The 20,329-nt window shown below is 38.1% G+C and overlaps 1 protein-coding gene across 1 annotated transcript in view; it reads left to right on the top strand.

The window, feature by feature from the left end:
- The first annotated feature begins 6,808 nt into the window (after window positions 1–6,808).
- Window positions 6,809–20,329, top strand: part of LOC149016701 (Zinc finger C-x8-C-x5-C-x3-H type family protein) — a 45,148-nt gene continuing 31,627 nt past the window's right edge. Inside the window, exon 1 of the mRNA XM_089154777.1 lies at window positions 6,809–7,091. Within this exon, the coding sequence (XP_089010903.1) occupies window positions 7,048–7,091 (44 nt within the window). The 5' untranslated portion in view covers window positions 6,809–7,047. The remainder of the gene's footprint in view (window positions 7,092–20,329) is intronic.

Raw genomic sequence — 20,329 nt, 5'->3', positions numbered from 1 at the left:
GATTAGGGTAGCTAAGTCACACTTCAGCTAAAGATCAATGTATTTCAAATTGATAAAGAATTGAAGCGCCCAAATGAATAAGAGTAATTTTCATTTGGACCCCCTGAGATTTGATGCATGTCATTTTAACCTAAAAAAATGATATATTGCATTTGCTTTCCCTGTGGTATCTAACAAAACCAACTAAGGACAAATCATCATATTTTAGACCAAAATCCCCTTATATCCTTTCAATCATTAGGATTATGTCATGTAGAAGAACTTTGATCCGATGGTTCTTATATAAAAAAGGAATACCTGCAATTATTGCTTTTTTATTTTACATTCAAAGTATTTTTTTTAAATTTCAAATTGAATCCAAATGTGTATTTGTCTCTTATAATGTTATTTTTTATTAGCACATTTTTCCATTCTCCCTACTTCACCACAATGAACTAGGTTCACTCTTTCTTCCTCTTCCCTTAAACACAGCCAAACCCAATCTTGATTCATGAATTTGTGACCCTATTACCCCATGTCCAACCCAATTGACTCTGTTGTGCCTACACTCATTCCTCAAAATCCAAGACCCCACCAACTCGTCAACATCCTCAGTATTTGTAGGATTATAAATGCTCGTTTACCTTGTCTCAAGAACCTCGACGATTAATGATTTAGATACACCTAATCCCCTCTCTAATCTTTTGAGTTATAATCATTTTATGCCTCCACATTTAGTTTTCCTCACCTCATTGTCTAGTGATACGGAACCGTCTTACTTTTATTGAAGCGAAACAGCACCAAGCTTGGTGTGATGCAATGAAGGCTAAAATACTAGCTTTGATCATAATTAGACTTGGTCTCTTATTCAATTATCATTTGGCAAAAAAGGCTATTGGGTCTTGTTTGCAAAATAAACGTAACTGCAAACGCACGGTATTGTGAAGTTAACGGGTCGATTTCAAGGACATATACTACTTTAAAATTTAACTTATTAATGGTAACGCGAGAGTGCAATGCTTCAAAATTTTTAACTAATCAATTAAACTAAATGAGCAGTCCTAACACATACATCTAATGTGATCAAATTGAGAATAAAAATAAAATAAACATAACCTAACCATTCGTCATCTAATAAGCAAATAAAAAAATGCATAAATAAAAAGCAAGAATAAAATATGCAAACAATAAATAAGTAATAAAAGGGAAGTCATCCGAGTGTCAGCTCTGGATCGAGGGAAGGAGAGTATAACTAGGATGACTTTGACTGTGGACCCTTTACCGTAGCTTACATTCTACCAATCGGTGGAATGGATATTAAAGGAAAAAAATGTAGAAAACAAATAACAAAACAATAAATGGAAAAGGGAAACCTTAACCAAAGAGAGGCACAAATGTAATTTTTTTATCAACGACCCAAGGGATAGGAAAACAATAAATAAATACTGAAAAGTAAATCCTTAGTTAAGAATATGAAAGGGTAGACAGAAGCAAGAATGGAGGGGCCAAAGAAGATTATGGACGAAGACTACTAACTTGTATCTTTAAATCTCGAATGACAAAAATAAAACCTTGAACAATCAATTCAAATCTTAACCAACCTAACAATCAGATCTGGAATGATCAAAGTCTGCAATTGCTAGACCAAGAGAAAAAAGAATCCTTTTCGAAATCAAAACTTGAAACTTGAAGCTTGAACTTGAGATTGAAATTGAAATTGAAATTGCATTGTTCAAAAAAAAAAAAAAACAACAACACTTGCATAAAATAAACTAAATAACTTGAATATTCATTGCATTACATAAAAAAATTGAACCTGAACATTCAATCTAGAATTAGAACCCTACAAAACAATCAAAAAACTTGAAAAGACCTAAACAAGCCAGAAAGAATAGAAGGTGGATGACCTAAAAAACACTAAAGAGAAAGGAAGTGCAGCTGGGTCTAAGAGAGGAATAATAATTATGAAAAATAAAATCAAAGAAAAAAAAAAGTAGAAAACTTAGAGATAGAAAGAATAGAGAAAAAAAATAATAAAAATAATAAAATGGTTTGGAACGGATAGAGAGAGAGAGAATAAGTGGATAATAAATTGTTAGGTTTTTTATTTAAATCTATATTAAGTTTCAAAATTAGTTTTTGCATTTCTTTTATTTAATTGTTTTGTTATTGTGTGGGACTTATGAGGTAAGGTTAGTAATGAGGCACCATGAGTAAAAGAGGCCCATCATGACCTTGGTTATGAGGCTCTTCATGATATTAGTCATGGGTCTTAAAGGTATTGATCATGGTGGTGAGGTGGGCTTACTTGAGGATGGAATTTACTTAAATTCTAACTCTTGACCATCAATTCTCATTTCAACTTCATTACCATGAGTGGGTTAAGGTTATTTAATGGATTAAATCTAATTCATTGCCTTAATAATCCTAATGGGTGTAAAGTGTGGTTCAGGCCTATATAAACCCAACCCTTCCTTGCATGTGGGGTGTGCAATTGAGACACTCCTCACACTCACATTATTTGTGTTACAAAGTTAATTGAATTGTCTAAGTGTTGTGCTCTAGCTTTTGGCTCCTTGAAGGGATTAGAAGAATTACCTCATCTTCTAGTTGGAGGTTGCTTTATCTTGGAAGTGGTGGTGTGAAGAACCCTTGGTAGTAGGGTGCATCAATTACCTTAAAGACAGTACTCAAGGTGTGACTCAACCTCATTGATCGGTGGTTCGTTCGATTGCAACATCAAGCTCTCCGGATTGGCTAAGGATCTTCATCTTTCAATTGTGTTGCAATTTCATTTTTTGTATTTTGTAGTATTTGTAATACAATTACCCCCAACATTAATAAATAAATAAATTTTTGAGTTATATGTGGAGAAAAAAGTGGAGAGAAGGAAAGGACAAAAAAGAAAATTTTTAGAAAAATGTTGTGCGTTAATTAAGGAAGGAAAAATAATAATAAAGTGAAAGAAATAGAAAGTGAGGAAAGAGAAAAATAGTTAGAGAAATAAATAAAATATATTCAAATCTTCTAAAAAATCTAAAGAAAAAAATAGAAAATCCTAATATTTGTCTACTTGTGGGCCCTGGAAAATTTTCAATTATAATAAAGTAAAATAAAATAAAAATCCTAACGAATCTTAGTCAACAACAACAATAAGCCTTGTCCCAACTAAATGGGGTCGGCTACATGGATTCTTGCCCTCCAATCAGTTCTGTTCGAGGCCATGCTAGATACAAGGCCTAAGCTATACATATCCTTTCTCACCACTTCTCCTAAGGTTATCTTAGGTCTACCCCTAGCTCTTCTAATTCCTTCAATATTGATTATATCACTTCTCCGAACAGGAGCATTTATAGGTCTCTGTTGAACGTGGCCGTGCCACCTCGAACGACTTTCTCTAAGCTTATCACTTATGTGAGCAACTCCCAGACCAACTCTAATATGATCGTTTCTTATCTTATCCATCATAGTTTTGCCACTCATCCATCTTAGCATCCTCATTTCTACTACACTGAGTTTATCTATATGATTCTTTTTAACAGCCCAACACTCTGCACCGTACATCATAGTTGGTCGAACAACGGTCCTATAAAATTTTCTTTTAAGGTTTAATGGAATACACCGATCACATAAGACCCCAGACGCACATCTCCACTTCATCCACCCTATTTTAATTCTTTGGGAAACCTCATCTTCTAAATCAGCTCTTTTACTTATTATTGAACCTAGGTACCTAAAACAATCACTCTGAGGAATCTCTTTATCGTCAAGTATCACCACCTCATCATCTGCCCGATCATGACTAAAGTTACAAACTAGATATTTTGTCTTCGATCTACTAAGTTTAAAGCTTTTTGATTCCAAAGCTACTCTCCATGATTCTAATTTGGTATTAATCCCCACTTGGGTCTCATCAATCAACACAATATCATCCACAAAAAGCATACACCAGGGGACCTCATCTTGAATGTCTTTGGTTAATTCATCCATTACCAGTGCAAATAGATATGAGCTTAAAGTTGACCCTTGATGTAGCCCAACTGTTATCGGGAATTCATTACTTTGTCCCCCCACTATTCTAACACTAGTCACCAAACTATCATACATATCCTTAACTATATCTACATATTTACTTGCAACATTTATTTTCTCTAGCACTTGCCAAATTAACGCTCTAGGGACTCTATCATAAGCTTTTTCTAGGTCAATAAATACCATATGAAGGTCTTTCCTACATTCTCTATCCCTTTCTATAAGTCTCTTAATTAAGTAATAGCCTCTGTTGTAGATCTTCCCGGCATAAACCCAAATTGGTTATCCGTAACTGTAGTTAAGTGTCTCAAACGGGTTTCAATTATTCTCTCCCATAATTTCATCGTATGGCTCATCAATTTAATGCCTCTATAATTATTACAACTTTGAATATCTCTTTTATTTTTGTAAATTGGAACCACAACACTTCTCCTCCAATCATCTGGCATTTTCCCTGTGCTCATAATCTCATTAAATAACTTAGTCAACCAAACTAGTCCATGGGTTCCTAAGCTCTTCCATACTTCAATTGGGATTTCATCATGACCTTGTGTCTTGCCGAGTTTCATCCTCCTTAAAGCTTCTTTTACTTCGGACATCGAAATTTTACGAATAAAAGTTCGAACACTGGTGCCTTGGTGAAAAGTGTAATCATTCGAAACACAAGTGCTTGAAGAATGCTCATTTAGTAAACTAGAGAAATAGGTTTCCCATCTTTTTTTAATATTCCTCACAAACTAATACTTTACCATCTCCATTTTTAATACATCTAACATGGTCAAGATCTCTACTCTTCCTATCCCTCATCTTAGCTATCTTATAAATAGGTTTTTCCCCTTCCTTTGTGCCCAACTTATTGTATAACTCTTCATACTTCCTTTCCCTTGCTTTTCCCGCAATTTTCTTAGCTTCATTTTTATCCAACCTATACCTTTGAAGATCCTCAACATCCTTAGTTCTTTGCCATGTCTTAAAACTATCTTTTTTATTCCTAATGGCAACTTGAACCTCACTATCCCACCACCACGTCTCTCTATAAGAATGGATCTTTCATTTTGATTCACCTAGAACATCTTTAGCCACCTTCTTAATACACATAGCCATCTCATTCCACATTGCATTGGCATCCCCTTTAAAATCCCATTTTCCTTGTTTGACTACTTCATTAATGAAGGATTTCGAGTACTATCCTTTCAAATTCCACCATCTTATTCTGGGATAGTTTACCTTTGACCTTTTATGTGTTATTGGGACTAAGCACATATCGAAGACCACAAGTCTATGTTGTGCAGTTAAGCTTTCTCCCGATATCACCTTGCAATCCTTGCACAACAATCTATCAGTCCTTCTAGTTAGGAAGAAATCTATTTGGCTTCTATGCTGTCTACTTTTGAAAGTAATTAAATGTTCTTCTCTCTTTTTGAAATAAGTATTTATAATAGATAGATCAAAAGCAGTAGCAAAATCCAAAATTGAAATCCCCTCCTCATTCCTTTCTCCAAAACCATATCCTACATGAACACTCTCATATCCTCTTTGATCTTTTACAATATGTCCATTTAATTCACCTCCTATGATAATCTTTTCTCCTTGACAAATTCCCTGCATTAATCCATCAATATTTTCCCAAAATTCTAGCTTTAGACTTTCATCTAGTCCTACTTGAGGTGCATATGCACAAATTATATTTATGCATTCTTTCTCCATTACAAGCTTGATAGCAATAATCCTATCACCCACTCTTTTAACATCCACCACATTTTTTAAATCTTTATCCACTATTATACCCACTATATTTTTATTTGTTTTATCCCCAATATACCAAAGTTTAAAGTCATCCAACTCTTTGGCTTTTTTACCCCTCCATCTAGTCTCTTGAATGCAGGCTATATTAATCATTATTCTCCTTATAACATTTATCAATTCTAAGCTCTTACCAGTTAGAGATCCTATGTTCCAAGATGCCAATCTAATCCTACGCTTATGGACTAGCTTCTTTACCTGCACCCGTCCATGGCGCGGGAACCCTTGCCTACTTATCACCGCATCCGGGCGCCGATGCGACGCATCGCTTACAGGGGACGCTCTAGCTAACCCTTGTCCACTTTTCATTACACCCGGGCCATAGTGTAGCGCGTCGCTTCTTTTGTCGGGGAACGCCCTAGCATAGCTTTTATCATATAAGGTCGAATCCATGAAAAAATGTTTGGTTAGATTTTTTCCGGTGCCGGCTGCCGACCTGACGCACCAACCCTCCTCCTTTACCCGGGCTTGGGACCGGTAGCAAAACACTGGCGGAGTTCTAACGAATCTTAGTCGTATTTCAAAATTAGCTTCTTAATTTAATATATAATATGGAGTTGGTCCATAATGGCATTTCTATCCCATCATGCTCCAAATCAGGCCCATTTCACACTTGAAAATTTGAACAGCTCTTGACATGTAAAATTACATGTTTATACCCAAAGTGAGCATATAGTCCTGGCCAAATATTCATGACTGCGATGCAAAATCTTTGGCCCATGTGAGTGAATCCGGATCTTCTCCCCGTCGAGGTAGCACTTTGTGCTCCCCAAGGCTTCCTTGACCACAAAAACCAGTGAGTCCCACTGGTGAAAAAAAACTTTTTATTTTTATTTTTTTCAAAAAGTGTTTTTCACCATGGGCCCCACTAATGTTTGTGATCAGGAAGCGTCGGGGGAACACTTTGTGCTTCCTGTCGGGGTTGCTGATCCGGACTCCATGTGAGTTTACTCACCTAAGTCACCTGCCATTTGAGGTGATTATTGATTAATGATTAGGCAACGATGTTGACTGACGGAAATACCCCTGCAAGCTATCATCCCTCACCTGTCCGGCGCCGCCTTGTACTGCCGTCGGAAAAATCGTGAAATCAACCTCTTTCGTCGGATACGTGTCATATGTTTGAGCCAGCGCGGGAGATATCTACAGGCGCGAACGAAAATCCTAGATTTCGTCCCTTTCTTTTTTTGGTAAAAAAATGCTAGATTTCGTCTCTTTCTGAGACACACAGAGATGTATCGAAAGACAGAGCCCTGCAGAAACTTTCAGCGTGGCAGGTATTGGTTACTTTTTCTTCTTTCCATCTTCCTATTATACTCGTTTCTTGACTATTTAGTAGGTATGACAATTCGCCTTCCACCCAAAAGAAGAAGTTATGACAATTCGCCCTGACTGTGGTTCTATAAAAACTGAAGCACGATGTGCTGTCACTCCCTTCATTTATCTTTATAATGTTTCGGTATTCCAAGTGCAAATGAACTATAAATTTTTGCTGCCTTATAAAATGTCTGAACCAATTTCAGTGCACCTTGTTTGCTTCATTAGTCACGATTCGCTCTACCTTAGAATCTTGTTTTTTGGTTTAGCATATGCCGAAGGTTAGAACATGATAGGTTAGTGCATTGGTTTTTCCTGGGTTAACAAACTAAAACTTCAATAAATAGGAACCGCTTGAGGAAAAACTCCTGCCAGTATAAGCAAAATTAGGAAATGGGAAGGTTGAAGCTGATTTATGATGCAGAGCAGTAAGGTTGTGTTAGAATGAACACTAAGAAATCATGAACATAAAAGGTCACAAATCAAAGCAAAACAGCTATATGACAATGTTTGCACGTCAACGTGATGTGCTACGTCCACAAGTGATGAACAAGAACTTTCACTATGTAGGAAGAAGATCACCATAGAGAGCTTTCAACCAATTGCCAAAATCGCGTTACAAAAACTTTTTCCCAAAATCCTGAGGCAAAAACCTTGAATCTCATAATATAAGAGAACATAAGGTACGTATATCTAGAGTCTCAATTGGGTAAACGGGTCATTTGGGTCATCCACCAAAATATGTAAGTGCATGTCCATCTTTGATGTTGGATACAAAATATCAGTTCACACATAACCGGTTGGATGTTCTTGATTTTCATAGGGACAATAATGTAGAGCAGTATGTTTGCTGGATTCATAGGTTGGGGACCTTTTTCAGATGGTATGCGTTAACTAAGGCTATGAAAGTATCATTTGCTGTAAAGTAGAGACTAGATTGATCAAATAAGGAAGAACAGTGAAGGCGAGAGATCCAAGGAGGGTTTACTCGATCGTATAAGCCTCCTAAAGCCAAGATGTTTTCTTTATAGAATAAATAGATTATGATTACAAATCTGTATAGGAAACTAAAATTTAGGGATAGAATCCTGTCCTACCAGGGAAACTAACATTCTTGTGCTAGTACTGACTTGAGATCTCTTCTTTTCCCCCCCCTTTTTTTTTTTTTTTTTTTTTTTCCAACTTTGCTTTCTAACACTTTCCCTTGTTATGAATATAGTCAACGTTGGCACCCTAAAGATTTTGTGAGCAAATCAGGCAACCATTCTCCCGTACGTAAAATTCTCTAGAGAAATTAATCCTTGTTGCAGCTTCTCACAAACGAAGTGATGGTCAACTTCAATATGTTTTGTACGTTCATAAACAACGGATTAGTCACAATGTGAATAGCCTCTTGATTATCACACAATACTGTCACAGACGAATCATCACCCCTTGTTCTTTCAACATGTCTAATCCACATCAACTCACAACTGACCTGTGCCATATGGCCCATATCCTATACTCAGAGACTGCACTTTTTTTTTTTTGGATGAATACAGACTCTGCACTTGGCTTAGTCACTATAGTGATATAGACCCCAAATCTAGGGCTAGGGGTAAGTTGGTAATTTTAAGGACTTTTAGGGTTGCCCAAGAATTTCCAGCAAAGGGATGGGTGTTTCAGAAGTATTAGGATCTTTTAGGGCCTTAAGTAACCTTGCTATAACTGAGAATGAGGTCTGAAAACTACTGTAAATTGAAATTCCACATTTGAAATTCAAATTTAAGGTCAAATTACGGTTAGGGGGGTTAGGGTAGGTTTCGGCCAGGGTGGGCTTGGGGCCGGTATTTCTGTCCTGCAAGTTCAGAACAAGTTCAAGGTGATCTGGTTCAACTCAATTAAGGTTTCAGAGGTATTAAAATTCTGCTGAATTCTTTCAAGGAAGAAGCTGATGTGCAGAAATTTCTGGGTTGGGGAAATAGGGCTGTTTGGGGAAGTAGCTGTGGGGGAATTCAAAAGGCTGGTGCGGTCCTAGGGGAAGGGGAATGGGGTTTAAAGGGACTGGGGAAGTAGGACTAACTGAGAGAAGGTGGTGCTGCTATCGCAGGAAGAAGGGGAAGGGGAGGGGGAGAAGGCTATGGTTGCTATGGGGGAATGGGTAGGGCTGTACTTACTTGGAAAAGCTTGAATTAACTTGTTGCCGAATTTTTAGGGGGGGGGGGAAGAAGAACTCAATTGCAGAAAACAAGGGTAAAATATCCAGCCGCGGTCACCCCTTGGGACCATGACTTCTTTAAGTCTGTTTCTCTCAACTCAATTTTCATTCTTCCAAAGCTGAAATTTAGATTGCATGAATAGGCTATTTATAGCCTTAGAAAAAAAGACTCTGACTTGGGTTGGGAGTCCCTAATGGATAAGAATTCCACCCATTGACCAACATACTTTGAAAGGGAATCTATTACTAGAACCTCAACCCTTAGATGGGAATCACGCTATAACTTAATAGCACATGCTAATTAAGATAACTTAGGACTCAAGCAACAACTTTAAATCAAACTAGAACTCTCCAGATAAAACAGACTCCTAAAAGATAAGAACCCTCTTGGCTAAGGAATCTTATCTTATCCATACTAACTAACTTCTACCCAAACTAAAACTTTTAATTAACTCTCAAACTAGTACTTTAAATAACAAAAGAAAAACAGAAAAGAACCAAAAAAAAAAAAAAAAACTGGATTTATCTTAGCTAATTAGGACTTGATCTAGGGGTGGAGAATGACCAAATTTCCTCTGTTGGTTTGGCCCCTCAGGCTTGCTTTAGAACTTGAGTGGGCTTGGGCCCTCCTTTGGCCCTTCTTGGGCTGTCCTTGGCTGGTTACGTCATATAGTCTATTTCTTATTCTTCCAATATACAAGGTTACCACCGATTAGAGTGTAGTGGGCTGTCGTTGGCCTTTGATCAGTTGGTGATCCGGCTAATCTGCATTAGAGAAACCTTCAACTCTTGTATGACCATTGTCTTTATACAGTAGTCCACAACCAAGATACTTTAATATTTGTAACGCTACATCCCAATGAGTTGTCTGAGGAACATATAGTAATTAGCTCACTACATGCAATATCAGGTCAAGTCACAGTGAAACAATTCAATTTTCCAACAAGCGTTAAATATCTCTATGGATCATCAAGGAAGTTTCCATCTTTTGGCATAAGCTTCACATTTGGATCCATAGGAGTATTTAAAGGTTTAGAACCAAGCATTCCAGTCTTTGTTAGCATATCAATTACATGCTTCTATTATGACAAGAAAACACCTTTCTTGGATAGAGCAGCTTCTATACCCAAAATGTATTTTAGTCTTCCCAATTCTTTAGTTTGGAATTTTTGTTACAAATATAGCTCCAGTTTATCAATCCCTGTAGATTTATCTCTAGTAATGCTAATGTTGTCATTATAGACAATGAGGAACATTCTTTCATCAAGCTGATATAGGGGCCAACGAAACAAAGAGTTGAACAAATCAAGATTTGGACAGAGGTCATTTTAGCAATAGGGGAAAAAGTTTTCTAATAATCGATGCCATAAACCTTGGCAAAACTACCATCGGGGTTAACTTTTACAAGAAACACCCATTGATCACCCAATAGTCTTCTTCACAGGAGGCAAAGGCATCAGCTCCCAAGTATGATTGTCATCTAAAGTAGACAATTCTATGTCCATTTTGTACTAGTCAAGGCTTCTGCAACTGTCTTTGGAAGAGAGTAATTTTCAATGCTAGATAAACAAGAATGGAATGTTGATATCAAGTTAGCACAGGAAATGAAGTTAGAAACAGGATATTGAACACAACTCTAAGTGCCTTTACAAAGAGGAATTAGAACATCAAAGTGAAAAAGAGGAGGGGAAGGACTTACCACCAGATCTGCTGAGGAAGAAGACATTGGTGGAGGCAGTGAGCAAGAGGGACAACATCTGGTTGGTGACATCTCCAGTACACTATTGAGGCATCCGTCTAATAAGCTGAAATTCTTGAAAAGACAATATATTTTTTTTGGATGAATAAATAAATATATTAGACAAAAGAAAACAAGAGAACAAGGTCTTTAAGCAAAAGACCGAAAAGAGGAACTAAAACCCCATGAGATAGCAATATCTTGCGAAATAGTATTCTGAACAATGGTGATAGAGACATCATCATTAGGGGTGGAAAGTGGAAATAGAAATGTCAATGCAATAAGGTGTTGTCAAAGAAGGAAACATTGTTAGAGACAAAATATATTTTAAGTTAAACAAATAACACTAGTAACCTTTCTGAGTGCACGAATAACCAATAAAAATACATTTTAGATCTCTGGGATCAAATTTTGATATCTGGGAAGAAAGCCATGGATGAAGCAGACACTACCAAACACGCGAAGAAGTAAGACAAACTGGGGGCAGATAGAAATAAACAGAGTAAGGAATTTCCCTTGCAGAACAGAAGATAACATATGATCAATAAGGAACAGGTGGTCAACACCGCATCAGCTAGAAAGGTTTAGGCACCCTTTTATTTAAACAACAACGAACAAGCTACTTCTTTAAGGTGGCAATTCTTTGTCTTTGCAACACCATTTGTTATGGGGGTGTACGTAGAGAGGATTGATGGACGATGCCCTTAGAAATTTAGAATTCATAAAAGAATTAATAGGGTTCGAAAAATACTCCTTCCATTATCACTATGAAGAATCTTAATCATAGTGCCAAATTGAGTATGAGTTTTTGCAATAAAATTCCAAAATATATCAAACAACTTAGAATTGTTTTTCAAATCCAGTTAACGCTTGAAAAGTCTAACATAAAGTAACAAAATATCAGAAACCCAAAGTAGAAGCAGTAGGGCAAGGACTCCAAACATCAGAATGAACCAAAGCTAGGAAGACCAATTTAGAACTTGAGGTGGATAGCAGACATAGTGGAGTTTCCTAAACTGACACGACTCACATGGTAACTCAGAAATATGCTGAAAACAACTATCTAACAATTTCAAACCTTGGATAAAATGATGTCTCAGTGAACAATGAATTTGGTGCAGTAGTGAGATGCTCTAATAAGCCAGAGAAGCAGAAGTGTCAAGCAGATACAACCCCCCAAACTTATGACCTGTACCAAGTGTCTTCTTCATTGTAAGATTATGAAGAAGTCAATAGCTAGGAAGAAAGGTGATAGAACAATTATATGCTGTCATAAGTTTATGAATAAACAATACATTAAACAGAAAGTCTGGTAAATAAAGAACTAAAGCTAAGGTTAGGAAAGGGGTAAGAGGAATAGTTCTAGTGCCTAGCTATGGCATGGGAATGATTCAGATGGTGACCATGGAAGTAGGTGAACAGAAAGAGCAAATAATACCTGGGGTGCTAGTCATCTGATCAGAGGCACCTGAATCAATGATCCAAGACTGAGAGGTGGATTCGAGGCAAGCTGTTGCATTACCTGCTATACAGACGTAGCAGCAAATGGCTAGGACTGGGCTGCTTTAAACTGGGTGAAGTGAATAAAATCTCCCGTAGACATCTTCATAGTTTTATCTTTACACTGTGTAGGTATAGAAGTAGTCTCTGTAGCAGTAGCAGTATTGGCAACCTGAGGAGGTAGGAGGTTTGCTGTGTAACTTTTAACAAAATCTCTGAAATTGTCTTGGCCAACCATAGTTATGACAAGTCTTAACTGGTCCAGATGCATTTGCAGACTCTTGTGAAGTGGTAGGGTTTTTTTCCCCAATAGTATCCCAATGACCACAAGTATTTCTAGAATTGGGTCTTTGATTACAAGTGAAAGAGGCAAGAGTAGATGTGTCACTGGATGTAGCATCATGGGAGTTCTCTCTAGAAACCCCGGAGAACCCTTGAAAAGGTGTCAGATGACGTGGATGTTTTTTCTCCACCATGGATTTGGGATCTCACCAAATCTAATTCCTTCCCCAGTCCTCGTATAAAGCTCATGACTGCTAGTGCTCATGTTGGTTTTGCATTTCGGTAACAGTCGACGTGATGGGAAATTGGGAAGTATGCAATTAATCATACATCTGCTTGAAGTCAGCAAAATATTGGTTCAAGGGACAGTCTTTTCGATCAACTCTACAGAACTCCTGGGACAGTCCATAACTGCGGGAAAGTTGTATCAATATGGGTAACTAGATCCACATTATGTTTCTCCATTGAATCCAGCATTTGTCCAAGGACACTGGCAGCCATGGCCTCCCAAATAGGGTCTGTTGCATCAGGCCTCTTGGTCAAATGGTCTTGTTGCCTTCTCCCAATAATAACTACCCTTGCAATTTTCCTCCACTGGTGGAAGTTAGTGGCTCCTTCAAGTTTCAGTTCAGTAAGAGGATGTGAGGAAGAGGACAAAAACCTCAGTTATGGTTGTTTTAGTCTCAGTCTTAGCTTTAGCCATCAATTATAAGTTGCCTTCCACAGGTTTTTTTCAGCAGGAAAACAGTCCAAACAAGAAATTACTCAAAATAGGGTCTGCTTTTGCAACACTCACCAAACATTCCACATAATCTCAATAGAGCCAGAAAAATATACAAATCAGAATTGCAGCCATAAGATAATTAAACCAGAAAAATTTGCAGAACCAGTGGATCAATCAACAGAACCTCACAAATCAGAATTGCAACCACAAGAGAATCGAACCAGAAAACTTGCAGGGATATAGATAAACTTGTGTTGGATTCTATTAGGAGTCCAATAAGAGTTTGTATAGGAGTTAAATTAGAGTTAGTTTATATTCATGTAAAATTCTATTCCTTGTAATAGTCTACTTTCCACTTAATTATAAATAGAGGGCTTGAGATCATGGATCAATAAGCCATTCTACCAATTTCGTGTTTCTCAACATGGCATCAGAGCCTAAGTTCGATTAGGGAAGAATAAGAGAAAAAATTATCGGTGAGGAAAACCTACCTCCATTATACGTCTTTCCAAGCAGCCATCGTCTGATTAGGGAAGAGAAAGAAGAAAAAGAAAAAGAGAAAAAAGATCCGCTGCACTCCATCACCATCGCAAGAAATTCTGATTTCTGAAACGATATTCTGGAACCAGACTCCTTCAGCCATCGCTGCCTTCAGCCATAGCCGCCATCGCTGCCATTATCGTCTTCAGCCATCAGTCATCAACCGCGTCTTATTCACCCACCATCACCATCGAAGCTAGGTAAACTAAACCCCTGAAACTCGACGATGCAATAGTATTCCTAAAATCCCTTTAAAACCAATTCATCTTTGGTCGAACCAGATTTTGTTTTTTTTTTCCATATAACCAAACCAAATTTAGGCCATATTGTGGTTCTCTCCAAATTTAGACCAAACCAGCCCATTGCATATTTGGCCGAACCATTTTATTTTCTTTCTTATAATCTGCTATTCTGTTAGAGAGAGAGAGAGAGAGAGAGAGAGAGAGAGAGAAAAAAAGGGGGATAAAGGAGAAATTTTTTGTCCTGAGTTGTTTGGCTATTGCATTCTGTGACGTTTTAGTTTTTTTTCAAAAGGTGAAGACTGAAGAACTGCAGACACTTTTTTCAACATGGTAACTATTGAGGGTACTATTGCTCCCACCGGCCCTAAACACTACCCCACTCTTCATTCTCTTTCCGTGAGATTTGATGGAACAATCTATTTGATCTGGTCTCGCTCTGCTTACTTGACTATTGCTGGAAAAGGACTAGTTGGATACATTACGAGCACCACCATCAAACCCATTACTGCAGGTGTTTTACAGGATAAATGGATATCAAATGACTCCCTTATTATGTCATTCCTTTTGAGTTCCATGCATCCAAATATTGCCCGGGGTTACCTATTACTTGATACTACAGCCCAAATCTGTAAGGCTAATACTGAAACCTATGGACAGTTGGGGAATGATGCACATGTTTATGAGTTACGAAAGAAGCTTCATGAGACTACCCAGAAGGAACTGACGGTGGCCCACTATTATGCTGAGTTGCGCTCTCTTTGGCAGGAGTTGGATCATTATGAGGATTATCATCCCACTAACCCAGATGATGTGACTACTTATAAGAAGCACATTGATAAGATTCGGGTATATGACTTCTTAGCAGGTTTGAATGTGGAGTACGATCAGATCAGAGTGCAAGTCTTAAGTCGTTCTCCCTTTCCTACGCTAGAACAGTCTTATGCTCTTGTTCAGTGTGAGGAAAGTCGTCGATTAACCATGCTTCATACTCCTATTATGGAGAAATCAGCCTTACAGTCTGTTCACACTAAATCTGATCTGGCTAAGGAGATTGTCAAGTGTGAGCACTGTCACAAACCATATCATACCAAGGCAAATTGTTGGAAACTGCATGGGAAGCCTGCTGATTTTGAGCAAAAACGAGCACAAAGAAAGGGAAAACCAAAGGCTAATCTCTCTGAGATAGTTTCCACCACACCCTCTGCAGACTTTGGTTTCTCACAAGAGGATTTCGCTACTCTGTGATGTATTATGTAGTCTTCTACTGCCGGTACAGCTTCGAACATTGCTTCCTCTACTACCCATACCAACTCCTACCTTGCTACTTCAGGTAAAACTTTTACAGACTTTCAAGCTTCTTCAATTTCTACTCCTTGGATCATTGATACAGGAGCCACAGATCATATGACAGATTTATCCAGCTCTTTCTTACAATATTCTCCAACCTTTGGAAAGGATAAAGTTCGAATTGCTGATGGCTCCTATTCTTCCATTGCTGGAAAAGGGACCATTAAACATTCTCCATCACTTTCTTTGTCTGACGTTTTACATGTTCCCTCTTTCTCTACTAACTTGCTCTCTATCAGTAGTCTTACACATGCCTTGAATTGTAAAGTGACTTTTTTCCCATCTTACTGTGTCTTCCAAGATCTGGTAACGGGGAAGGAGATTGGACTTGGTAAACTAGACAATGGACTTTATTTGCTCGAGCCGATTGGAGGATCTACTTCTGCTTTGACTACATCTTCTAATCCGGTCCATTCGGTAATATCAGATCTTCATCAGTGGCACCGTAGGCTAGGTCATCCCCCTCTAGGAACTCTTAAGAAAATATTTCCTGATTTGGTTTCTTCTTGTAATGAGAATAATTTTTTTTGTGAAGCCTGCATTTTTGCAAAGCAGACTCGTTCTACTTATTTACCTTCTCTTCATAATAGAAAACCTATTCCTTTTATGCTAATTCATACTGATGTGTGGGGTCCCTGTTGACGTGTGTCTATTACTGGTCATAGGTACTTTGTTACTTTTATTGATTGTCACTCTCGTTCTACATGGATTTATCTTTTAAAACAAAAAAAATGAGGTTTTCCGATGTTTTTGTGATTTTCATAATATGATTAAAACTCAGTTCAATGCCACTGTGAAGATCCTTCGTAGTGACAATGGCACAGAGTATATTGATGGTGAATTTCAAAGATATCTCTTTGACTGTGGTATAATACATCAGACCAGTTGCGTTGATACGGCTGCCCAAAATGGGGTTGCCGAAAGGAAGAATCGGCATCTCTTAGAGATAGCCCGTTCCATTATGATTGCTATGGATGTACCTGATCAATACTGGAGTGATGCTATACTCACTGCTTCTTACCTTATGAATAGGATACCCAGTAGAATACTTGGTTTTAAATGTCCTAATGAGATTCTTCAGGGAGCCTCTTCTTTTGTTATTCCCCCAAAGGTTTTTGGATGCGTGTGTTATGTCAGAATCACTGCCCACCAGAGTAAGTTGGCTCCCCGCGGCCTACGCTGCATTTTTTTGGGGTATTCTGCTACTCAGAAAGGGTATAAATGTTATCATCCTCCTTCCAGGAAAACCATTGTATCCATGGATGTAATTTTTAATGAGTTTTGCCCTTACTATACACCTCTCCAAGGGGAGAGTCCTAGCGGAGAGGTGTTCTTTCCGACTTTAGATCTTCCTATCACACACCAACCCAACTTAAGAGTCCTAGAAAAGTTTCCTGACCAGGGGGAAACTTCGGCCAGTATAACTGAGGACTCTAATCCTCCACCTTCGATTTCTGAACCATGTGAAGAACCTAGCCAGGGGGAGACCACTCCTGTTAGACACACTGTTGAGGTCTTTCAAAACCAGATTGACCAGAATAAGGAGGTACAGACTTATCAGAGGTAGAAATACAATCGGCTAAAGCAGGTGGAGAAAGGTGATACGTTACCACTACAGTCTCCTGCTCCAGAATCAGATTCTACTGTTCCCCTTAAGGTATCTTCTTCTGATCTTCCTATTGCTGTTAGAAAAGGGGTCAGATCTTGTACTCAACATCCCATAGCTAAATATGTTTCTTACAACTCTTTGTCTGACTCCTACCGTGCTTTTATATCCTCTCTGTCATCTGTATCTGTTCCTAAAAGTTGGCAGGAAGCCTATGCTGATAAGAGATGGAAGGAAGCTATGGTAGAGGAAATGCGAGGCAATGAAGAAAAATGACACTTGGGAGCTGGTTACACTTCCTCCGGAAAAAAACCGTTGGGCTGCAAATGGGTATTTGTGGTTAAACAAAATATGGATGGATCAGTCAACAAGTTGAAAGCTAGACTAGTTGCAAAGGGGTTTACCCAGACCTATGGGATTGATTATCAGGAGACCTTTGCCCCAGTTGCGAAACTAAATACTTGTCGAGTTAGTTCTGTTGTCCGTAGCTGTGAACAAACACTGGAACTTGCACCAACTAGACGTAAAGAATGCCTTCTTACATGGGGAGTTAGCGAAGAGGTCTATATGGAAATCCCACATGGTTTTTCCGATGACAATACTGTAGGGAAAGTCTGTCGGTTGAAGAGGTCAATATATGGGTTAAAACAGTCTCCTAGATGCTGGTTTGGACGCCTTCAGAAGGCAATGACTTCTATTGGGTACAAGCAAAGCAATGCTGATCATACACTATTTGTCAAGAAGTCAAATACTAACATCACACTTCTCATTGTCTATGTAGACGATATTGTCATCACAGGGAATGATGGTGAAGAAATTCAAAAGTTGAAGAACTATCTTGGCAAAGAGTTTGAAATTAAAGATCTAGGGAAGTTACAGTATTTCTTAGGGATTGAGGTGGCTCGATCAAATAAAGGTATATTCCTATCCCAAAGAAAGTATGTCCTAGATCTATTATCAGAAGTGGGAATGTTGGGGTGTAAAGCAGTTGATACCCCTATTGAAGCTGGAGCTAAACTTAAAGAAAAAGAGGGAGAACCAGTGGACAAAGGAAGATACCAAAGGCTGGTAGGGAAGCTTATTTACTTGTCCCACACCAGGCCAGACATCGCTTATGCTGTAGGTATAGTGAGTCAATTCATGCATGATCCATATTTAGCTCATATGAAGGCTATTATCAGAATACTACAGTATTTGAAGGGAACTCCTGGAAAAGGAATACTTTTGTCACCCACTGATAATCTAAAAGTAGAAGCATACACTGATGCATACTGGGCTGGATCTCCAGACAGGAAGTCAATTTCAGGTTACTGTACCTTTATTGGAGGTAATCTAGTTACTTGAAGAAGTAAAAACAGAATGTGGTAGCTTTATCTAGTACTGAAGCTGAATATAGAGCTATGGTTCGTGGAGTTTGTGAGCTACTATGGTTGAAAGGCTTGCTGCAAGATATTGGAGTCCAAGTTCCAGACCCTATGATGTTATATTGTGACAACAAGGCTGCTATTAGTATTGCTAATAATCCGGTGCAACATGATCGAACTAAGCACATTGAAATTGACAGGTTTTTTGACAAAGGAAAGTTGGAACAAGGGCTTATCTGCATGCCTTTTGTAAGATCTGGAGACCAAGTAGCAGATGTTTTTACTAAGGGTTTGAAAGAAAAAGATTTCCTTCCTATTGTAGGCAAGTTGGGCATGACTAATATCTATTATGCTTCAACTTGAGGGGGAGTGTTGGATTCTATTAGGAGTCCAATAAGAGTTTGTATAGGAGTTAAATTAGAGTTTATATTCATGTAAAATTCTATTCCTTGTAATAGTCTACTTTCCACTTAAGTATAAATAGAGGGCTTGAGATCATGGATCAATAAGCCATTCTACCAATTTTGTGTTTCTCAACAACTTGAACTAGTCAAGATACCACAACTTCTGGTCTAAAACGGTGTGCTCAAAACAGCAGGATAAAGTGCCTGAAGCAGCAGTTCAATCTGAGCAGGTCCTTGCTTCAACCTCCTAGTTTCAAACAACAAAAACAATTTCAGAAATGGACTACTAACCTCATATCCAGAAGTCATGGATAGAAAAACCCTTCAGTAAAATAGAAGTTTTAGAAACTTCTTAATCCATACAGACAATCTAGAAACCAAAAAGCAGTGAGAGGTGTTGTCTTCAAATGAAAACAAGAAAGCTTCAGAAACCAGCTGTGATGCCTCTCCATGTATCGCAAGAGTTGCCTGAACCAATAATACTAAGAATAGGAATGCTGTAGTGTCACCTACAGCTTTGATACCATGTAAATCAGAGAGTAGATTGGTAGAAGATGGAAGAACAGAGTGGGTGAGAGATAGAAGAAGAAGAAGTAGATGAGAGAACAGCCAAGGAGGCCATAATCGTGATCGTGTAAGCCTCTTACAGCCAAGATCCAATATTTATAGAGTAGAATACAACTACTAATGTGTATAGGAAACTAAAAATTAGGATAGAACCCTATCCAGCCAATGAAACTAACATTCTTGAGTTAGTTCTAGATCTCTTCTTTTCTCATTTTCTCTTTCCAACTTTGCTGTCTAACATTTGTAGAAGCTTAGTTGAAAGGCACAGCTCGAGTATGGTGAATCAAGCAAAAACGCCAACAAAATTGGACTCAAGCCATGAAATTGTGAACAGAAGGTTCTTCCCTACTTACTACAAGCAAGACATGTGCCTCAGTTGAAATAGATTAACCTAACAATTGAACTAAATTTTATTATTATGGTAATTGGTCTGGTTCTGATTGGGATGATGAAGTATTGGTAGCACAGTTTCGTAACAGATTGCATACTTAGATTAGTGCTGTACTTGCTTCCAGTCAACTATCCACAACAGAAGATACTGTACAAGTTGTGTTACACAGTAGAGGAGAGACGGTGCAGCCCTACCCCTCACACATAGAATAAACAGCCGTTCCATAATCTTCAATTTAGGAAAAGGTTCCTAAACTGGTTACAATCAATGTAGATTACATCCCTAGTAATCTAGAA

The sequence above is a fragment of the Hakea prostrata genome, chromosome 5 (assembly GCF_041222555.1).
Source record: "Hakea prostrata isolate BN-2017 chromosome 5, UWA_Hpros_2, whole genome shotgun sequence".
NCBI classification, from domain to species: domain Eukaryota; kingdom Viridiplantae; phylum Streptophyta; class Magnoliopsida; order Proteales; family Proteaceae; genus Hakea; species Hakea prostrata.
This window is presented reverse-complemented; position numbering and strand designations above follow the sequence as displayed.